The sequence below is a fragment of the Cajanus cajan genome, chromosome 9 (assembly GCF_000230855.2).
Source record: "Cajanus cajan strain Asha chromosome 9, NIPB_CcT2T_4, whole genome shotgun sequence".
NCBI lineage: Eukaryota > Viridiplantae > Streptophyta > Magnoliopsida > Fabales > Fabaceae > Cajanus > Cajanus cajan.
This window is the reverse complement of record NC_138525.1, coordinates 28733083-28741970: the sequence shown is the minus strand read 5'-3', so window position 1 is coordinate 28741970 and position 8888 is coordinate 28733083. Positions and strand designations below refer to the sequence as shown.

Here is an 8888-nt window from a genome sequence, read left to right as displayed (position 1 = left end):
TTCCTTGTTATTATTTTAAATTATACTTTTCACACTTGAAAAGATAAGAATGTTAAATATCATGCACTTGTTTTCTCCGCGTGTACTAAAATTTTAAAATTATTTAGTTAATTTATAAAGTAAAACTTTATCATATTTAAGAATAACTATTTTATTATACATTTACAAAAAAATGACCACTAATAATATCTACTTTCTTAAAAAATTACTAAAATCTTTAAAATTTAAGATTCATATACTCATTAAAATTCACTTAAAAATTAGTTACTCATATAATTAAAAAAAAAGCATATTAAAAAGTAATTTCACTCTATGCAAAATCTCTTGAAACAAACAATAGGTAAAAGCTAGTGCAGATTTGACCCATGTCATCCAAATCTTAAAATTAGATTCATAAATGTATTGATAAAATTTCTTTTACCATAATTTTTTTTGTCAAATTTTATCATATATAATAATAATGAATGCAATAAATGAAAACATATAGTAATTATTAGATTATTTTAACTATATAATTAATCTAATTATCAAGCAATCAAGTAGATTTATAATTTTTCTAGTGCAATCAACTTAATCTGTTTATATAAGAAAATAATAAACAATACATATTACAATGTATACATACATGAGATGAAATTGAAATATTTTATAAACTATCATCACTATTTAATAAATCTAAATGACTATTTTTTTTTAGGATTTTTTATTCGTCAATCGAATTCTTCTGATTCAAAAACCTTTCTTGCTTGTTTCAGCTCTTCATTCATAGACAGGAGTTCTGTACAGCGGTTAAGTTTTGGCAAATCCTGCGATACATAATTATATATTATAGATATAAGACAAACAACAAAAGATTATTATGAAACGACAAACAAATATTATGTTGTAATGTAACCCTGTTGTTTTAAGGTAGATGTTATGAACATACGACAGCCTAATGCCATGTTGGCTCAAGATTCTCCCTCTAAAGACTACAACATTTCAGATTTTTTGCCTAAGCTGCATCTAGGCTTGTAAGACAATTCCAGATTTCTTATGTGACATTGATAATTAACAAAAAGATTATCATGTACTTGCAATTAAATATGACGGTAGTGAGATCATGTTGTTTAAAAGGTAGATGACATGAACTTATGACAGCATAATGCCATGCTAGCTCATGATCTTGTCAATGAAGGCTACAACATTTCAGGGTTTTTTTCTGAACCAAGTCTAGGCTTGCAAGACAACTTCAAATTTCTTAACTGCATCCAGAATAAGACCATCCAGAAGTATGTTGGGTAATCAGTTCTCCGTACCAACCACCAGAGCAGTGGATTCATTTTTTTCTTTCACTTTTTGAACAAAAGATTATGAGTTAGTCTTCAGTAGCTTCTTAAAATATCATGGTACATTTGCTCAATTTAAACAATGGTGAGGTAATGTTAATGTAGGAAGGGTTTCTGCCAATGCTTACACCTTTGAGGAACCAAACTAACCTCTGCTAGTGTCAGTAGGGTGCTACTTCTACAATCTATGGTACTTACTGAGTACTGACATTTAATTTGTTCGCAATACTTAATGTTAATGATCATTAAGACACTAATAACTCGGCCTAAATTTTGATCCATGGAGATCTAATGCTAATGATTGATGCTACAAAAACCAAAGAGGAGGAAGTCTAGAGAAAAATGGAATATAAAAAAACATAATTATTTATGCATTATGCATGAATGGTTCTCCGTTCCCTGAGAACTCAGGATCAAATAATAGTACCTCAGTCCCTAGTATTAAAATGAGGGTGCTAGTACTAAATAGTCACCGAAATATTCTTCAGATTCCTTGGCTGGTCAAGGTAATAGAAAACTAATAGTGATAATATTGATTGCTTGCATGCCTATTATAACATTTCAAATTGCCATGCTGAAAAAGAATATGTTTGAATAAATTTTCCCAAAAGCACTTTAGGAAAAAAAAAAAAGAGCAAAACTAAAATAAGTTTTTTTACAAGCTAAAATTAGCCTCTGCATAAGTTAAAAATAAGATTTTGAAAAAACGAATTAAAAAAAAACTACAAATTAGCTTATGTAGAAATTTATTTCATTTTTGTTTCTATTTTTCTCTTCTAGAAGTGTTTTTAGTGTAGTTTATCCAAACAAGACCCAAAGACGGATTGAAAAGAGCAGCTTCTAGCTAGTAAGAGTGTTAGATTACAATTGTGTTCTGCAAATCTGATTCCAAATCAACTAGGAAATAAACACTTATAAAAAGATGGGTCAATACTGTTCTAAATATTTAAGTGTTAAAGAGGATTTTTCCTTTAGCTTGATCTGGATTCGTCTTTAATTCATTTATTCAGTTGTGTTTTCTCTTCCAATACATAATATTGGTTCTATATTTACTAAAAGGATGGACTATATGAAAAAGAGATGCAGAGAATTCAAGGTTCCCCAATAATTTTTAATCTTGATAATAATTATTGAGAATAAAAATTTACCTTGCGAATCAAATAGAGGAAATCCTCCACTGATAGCTTCCCCCTCTGAGATCCAATATCTTGGGCTTTATGTACCTTTGCAGAGAAAATTAGCATGAGGACAACAAAGCTCACTAACTACTCAAACTGAGCTGAAGAACTAAAAAGTTAGGAGTCTTACCAATTCTGTGACATATTCCACAACAATGTCCTCCATAAGTGCCACACTTTCAGGAAGTGGCTAATTACAGTGGCCAACAATAATAAAAGTTCAAGTTAACAGACATTGCTCTTTAAAATTTACATGAAAAGATGTATAGAATGATAACACTTGAGACTTACATTAGGGTCATCTCCAAAGCCATACATCATGTGCTGCACTATAGCACCCAAAGGAGATTGATAAGAAAGTAGGGTTAAATGTAGAAAATTAGGAAGAAAAAAGCTTACATTCTTTTTGGAAAACTCCTCTTTTGCGCTTGGATGAAGTTTCTGATGGTTGTGAGGAAGCTGCCCTCGGTTTTGATGATGTTCCAGTTCCAGTGGAGGAATTGCTCATTGCGATTACCCAATGCTTGCACAGTGAGGGTTCTGCTCTGCACACAAAATGAAAAGAATTAGAGAACCACAGCATATAAAAAGTCTCAAATAATTCCCAATCCAAGGAACCACACCACATTTCCACAGGTTTAAGTAGAAATTTGGGGAAATAATTGGGGTATTAGGCTTAGCTTTCTTAGCCTCTACAGTTTGTTGGTCACTATCCCTACTCTTAACTTTATAACCCGTAGCACTAATTCTTCAATTAAAAGAATGATTACTAGTTGGAGTAGCCTCTGTGTTAGTACTATTAGGTAGAGTTTCCATTGTATTTAACTCATCTTCCATATTGAAATTTTCATTGAGATTCATGACTACAATATAAAACTTTCAGCAAGATTCGCTCATACATCCAGATATTAACAGATTCACGTTCACTCATATACAAATTATCATGAAGATACATGACTGCAACATAAAAATTTCACAAGATTCAAGCATAAATACAAGAACATAGCAGGAAGCAACTAATATCTACAAGAACCTACTTGATGAAGAGTAAGGTCTTCAAAATATGAACTCTGGGTTAATATCTTGCTGATCAGAGGACTAAAACACGAATTGTTCCTGCTAGTATACCAGAAAACAAATCATGCTGAAAGTGGCACCGTAAACAAGGACAACAAACATGTACTGAAATAACTAAACATATTGTATCTATGCATTTTAGGTGCTAAATGTATCACACAGTCCATGTTACACTGTATATTATAATCCTTATTTAAACCTATTACACCTTTTATTGAATAAGATCAATCTATCATATATAACAGAGTACAGTCAACTTAACAGACAACTCTCAGCTCAAGCTACAATATAGTTTATATTCAGTAAAGGGAAAACATTAACACAGCTTGAAAAGTCTTGACTTGAGCTGAACACCCTCATCCACCAAATGAGAGACAGAAAAAAATAAGAAATTTGAAATATCCTTATAGAATTTAAGAAATTTCATAATGCTAATGTGTATCTAATGCAGACCACACACTATTGTATTTATGCTTACATGAGTTGGGTATGGTAATAAATGATAATAAAGTCCTAATGATATGTTAATATCAGTATCAATTCAGTTGTCAATTGAAAAATATCATCTCACTAATTCAACTGTTCCACCAGTCCCCCAAAATTTACAAGCTTTTAGCAGTTAAAAGCAAATTAGCCAACGAAAACCACCTTTCATGAGTGTAGATTAGTATTTAATTGTCACTTTTGTAACACTGTGAACTATGTCCATAGACAAAAAATAAAGCAAATTATATAGAATTTGCAAAATTTAACCGGGTGTAATGTAAGAGGAGGTGAAGCAGGACATATGTTGTATGAATATTTTCAATGAAAGTATCCAAAAATGGCTAGCATTGCAATGTAAATCAAATATTACTTGATGTTTCAAATTAGGAAGTCTATTTTTAAGTAGCACTAAAAAGAAGATGCACTGATGCAGGAACTATAAAATGACAAGTGGATATTCCTCATTTATGAGTACTCTCGCCTCACAATATGAAGGCAAGATAAAAATAAAATAAAAAAATTACATGTTAAATGTCTTATTGATTTAAACGGTAAGACATAAAATCAATTTTTTCAATCAGAACAATAGCTGATGTGCTATTGATTTAATCTTTCTCAATGTCTAAACTCCCAGGGTTTAACCATATTTTAGTAAGGCAATTTACATCTCAGGCTGTGTTCATGTCAGGTTAAGACAAGGGTACAACTACAACCATACAAAAACAAATAGCTTGAGGCACTCAAGCTAAATATTAGCAAATACAACACAGCTTGCTACACTTCCATAGTTTCATTGAATTAAGAGACATCCAAAACTACAACACATTCAGATTATTGAAAAGAAAGAAAAAAAAAATTCAGAGCCAGTAGGAACTAGGAAACCTAAATCATTCCTTGTAACCACACATAATTGAACATAGAAAGTAGTCCCAAATCCAAGTTTATCGGTTCAGTAAATAGCATTCCCAATTATAAAGTTGCGACCAAAAGCAAACTAGAAAGGAACATATTTAAATGACATCAAATATTTAAAAGGAACAGACAGAGCATTGATGTGAGGCAATGCAAGTAGAACTCAACTCTAACAAGCAATACATAACTTTTGACAACGAAGAGGACATCAGAAAATGGAAAACTTTAGGACAATAAGAAATTGAAATGATCAAGGAAGCTCCTTCTTTTATGCATACATCTAATCAACTTAACACCACCTAGGTTAGTTTTTCATAAATCTTCAACAACATTTTCCCCTCCTTTAATTTTATCCTTTCTTATGTAGAAATTTGATATCAAAAGGATTGAAACCATACGTGTATTAAATATCCTACCAACTCTATAGCATATTAGCATTCCTTTACAAAACATCTATTCTGGGGAGTGTTCTAAAATCAAATCTGGACAGCATCCGACCCTAAGCCAGAATTACCGAGGGGCAGTATTAGATAACCAAAGACAATGCTATAAAGGCCATAGCCCACCAACTTAACACTGCCTTGAAAAATACTTTTTCTCCTTTAATCATGTAAAACTACCATCTTAAGCAACAGTCAAGGTTTTAACAAAAGGTCTAGAACCGCCATTGCAGCCACATTTGTCTGCAATTTGCTACAACATCAAGGATTGCGACAAAACCACAAAACCCTCGGCAACAGTTATAATTCGTTGGCCCAATATATGTATTAATTGAGCATGTTGGAATCAATGAATTAGCCCATTAGGGTTGAATTCGGAACTGAATAAAACACATCACAAACACTTATTCGAGATTGCGTGTTCCATAAAACCCTTTCACGAGTCCACTACTCAAAAACAACAAAGACAGATTGCGGAGAAGAATTTCAGATTTCTAGAGAACTCTACTCTAAAGTTTTCACTTCGGTGTCGCGGCCACGCATTTATTCGAAAGGAAGGATCGAAAGGAAAATGATAAATAATTTGAATCGAATTTTGCGTATACGAATTGTTAAATGGATGGCGTGTGATGCAAAATTTAGATTATTACGAAATAAAACCCTAAGGGAGCAGAGGAGACACAAACATACATACTCGGGATCGAAGGTGAAGGAGTGGTTTCCGCTGGCAAGCGACAAGCGCAGTGTAAGGAGAGCAGGGAGAAGAATATGGGGATAGTTGTTACTCAATATTCATTCACTTAAAATAGTTTGAAAAATGAAAAAAAAAAAAAAAAATATATATATATATATATATACGAGGAGGGTTCAAACGACACCGGTGTAATTTTTACTAAGTGTTACACTGCTCAATAACTTTATATTAAATGTGAATTTTGAAAATCTAACCGTTAGATTGGAAGTTCATATCTCTTAGATCATATATATCAAATTTTATATTAATCTAAGATGATTTGATACTTCATTCTCATAAAACAAAATTGACATAATATATATACATTTCAAAATATACTAAAATATGAATACTTTGATTACCTTCAAGTTGTTGTTCAATTTTAACAAAATTTGACATATATGATTTAAGATATTTGAACTTTCAATCTAACGGTTGGATTTTCAAAATTCACATTTAATATAAAGTTATTAGGCGGTGTAATACTTAATAAAAGTTACACCGGTGTCGTTTGAACCCTCATCATATATATATATATATATATATATATATATATATATATATATATATTAAGGATATATATATATTAAGGTAAAAAAGATATTTTGTAGTTTCATATATTCTAAAATATTTAATTTTTATATATTAAACATAAAATCTTATATGAAAGTATTTTTATGAATTTTTTTCCGACGAGAAAATTTTTTAAATTTTTTTTTAACTTCTTATGTAATTAAATTTTTATTTATATTATCATTTATAAATTAAATTTTAATATTTTAAAAATAAGTTATCAATAATAAAAAATATTGAATTACAATTTGGAAGTTGAAACTTCAAAGGAATAGTCTAGAGAATGATTTTAAAATTGGATTACAAAATCAATAAGATCTTAAATTTACTTTCGAATTAAATGCAAATTTAAGCTAAATGAAATGTGACAAAATATTTTGAAATTTCTTCTTATAAAATGCTCCACAAATTTTTTTCTCATTTTTCTTGTATTTATCTTTTCTATTTTTTTTCTCTTTTTCTTTTTTACATTTTTGCTTTCTTTTCTTTTGGAGCAACTTTGTGACTATTTTTTCTCTTGTTTTAGTTACGGTAAATTTGTCACAAAATTTTCAAAGACAAAAAACTCAAAATTGCAAAAATTTTAGAAATAGAAAATTTTAAAATGACTAAAAAATTGGTGGAGAATTTTGTAATTACTCTTGCTTTCACTTAGGCATGTACTTTTGAAACTTTTTAAACTTCAAAAAGTAATTTCAAACATTATTTTGTTGTAGCCACAAGAGTATAAAATATTCACCAAAATTTGAACTCAAATTGAATCACAAAATTGGAGGAAACAAAAAATAGTGAAAAGTATAAGACATGGAAGCCTAACTTTCTAGGAACATGTTAACGAACTAATAACATGCATGAACTCAAATATTATAAGAAAAAAGCACATAATATGATTTGGTCTAGCATCTTATAACATGTATTTTCAAGATTCAAAAATCAAAAAAGACAACTAGAAGTGTTGATATACAAAAACTACACATGACTTCTAAGACACATGAATTTGCATAGATTTCAAAATAAAACTCCTATATACTACACAAATTTTATATCATGCTTCAAACACAACATCATACATCAAAACATAGAGGAAAGTTCATAGAACAAGAATCCTAAGATCATACAAAGAGATTTGGTTCATAAAATACTAGAACTAAAAAAATTTGAACCAAAATTTTCAAGATAATTATAGATCTATCAAATAGCATACAAACACTACTCAAGACATATAAGAACTATTGGATAACATAAAAATATGATAAAAAAACCTCCATGGATGAACATAGGCTCTGATACCAAGTAGATGAAACTATTGGAGGAGAAACTTGGTGTATCTTTTCAATTAGTTATATTGATGCTACGATCTTCAACCATGGAATTCATAACTCCAAAGCAAACTTGAAAACGATTGAAGAGACAAGAGGAGGATGCGCCACTTCACTAGGGAAAAAAAGTAAGAATCAAAGAACTTGCCACAAGGAGGAATTCCTTGATAAAAGTTCATAAGGAGAAAGTTTGCCAAGGAGAAAACTAAGAGCTTTTGGGAGAGAAATTTGCAACTCAATTTCTTATTCAATTAAAAGTGGTTGAATATGCGTAGGGAGATTCAATTTATAGAGTTTGGTAGCTTGTGATGCAAGTTAAGCTAACCATGGTTACATGAAACATAGGTTAAGTTAACTTATACTCAAAACTACCAACTCTAGTTACAATTTAAAACTTGAATTTCTCTCATAAAAAATCTCACTATCTTAAATCTAGAGGAGTCAATAGAAGCATGCATGTGACAAGGTGCAAGAAGTGTGACTCGTGTCAACATCCTAGATTTAGAAGAGTCAATGGGGGTTTGTCACCTGGCAAGGTGCTAAAAGTGTTACTAAAGGTGACACGTGACTTATTGAAGTTTAAATGGTCATAAAAACATATTATCTACAAAGTGGGCGTCCCACATGTTGGACTACACGTTCAAACTTGTTCTCATGGATCATTCAAGCCTAATAAACACATCTCATTTTCTAGTTACATCCCCTTAAAATATTATTCACACCCCTAAAATTAAAAACAAAATTACAAGGAAATAATTTTCTATACCAATTGATCGAAAAATACAAGTTCAGAAATAAAAAATATTTATAAGAAAAATTATATACAAGTAAGAGAAAATAGA

General features: G+C 30.4%; 1 protein-coding gene across 11 annotated transcripts; it reads right to left on the bottom strand.

The window, feature by feature from the left end:
• Positions 1-524: 524 nt before the first annotated feature.
• On the bottom strand, positions 525-6243 carry LOC145949325 (transcription initiation factor TFIID subunit 13). 11 transcript variants are annotated; one of them, XM_083063585.1, is made up of 7 exons: positions 6116-6222; positions 3544-3622; positions 2906-3046; positions 2798-2835; positions 2637-2696; positions 2477-2551; positions 525-806 (listed from the first exon to the last, which is right to left on the bottom strand). In XM_083063585.1, exons 3-7 carry the CDS (start codon positions 3012-3014, stop codon positions 711-713), a joined length of 378 nt encoding a protein of 125 aa, XP_082919711.1. In that variant the 5' UTR covers positions 3015-3046; positions 3544-3622; positions 6116-6222; the 3' UTR covers positions 525-710. The 11 variants fall into 11 exon arrangements, with proteins under 11 accessions (XP_082919711.1, XP_082919705.1, XP_082919712.1 ...); XM_083063579.1 differs by having other exon boundaries at positions 2906-3051; positions 6116-6221; XM_083063586.1 differs by having other exon boundaries at positions 3544-3625; positions 6112-6196.
• Between the last annotated feature and the right edge of the window lie 2645 nt (positions 6244-8888).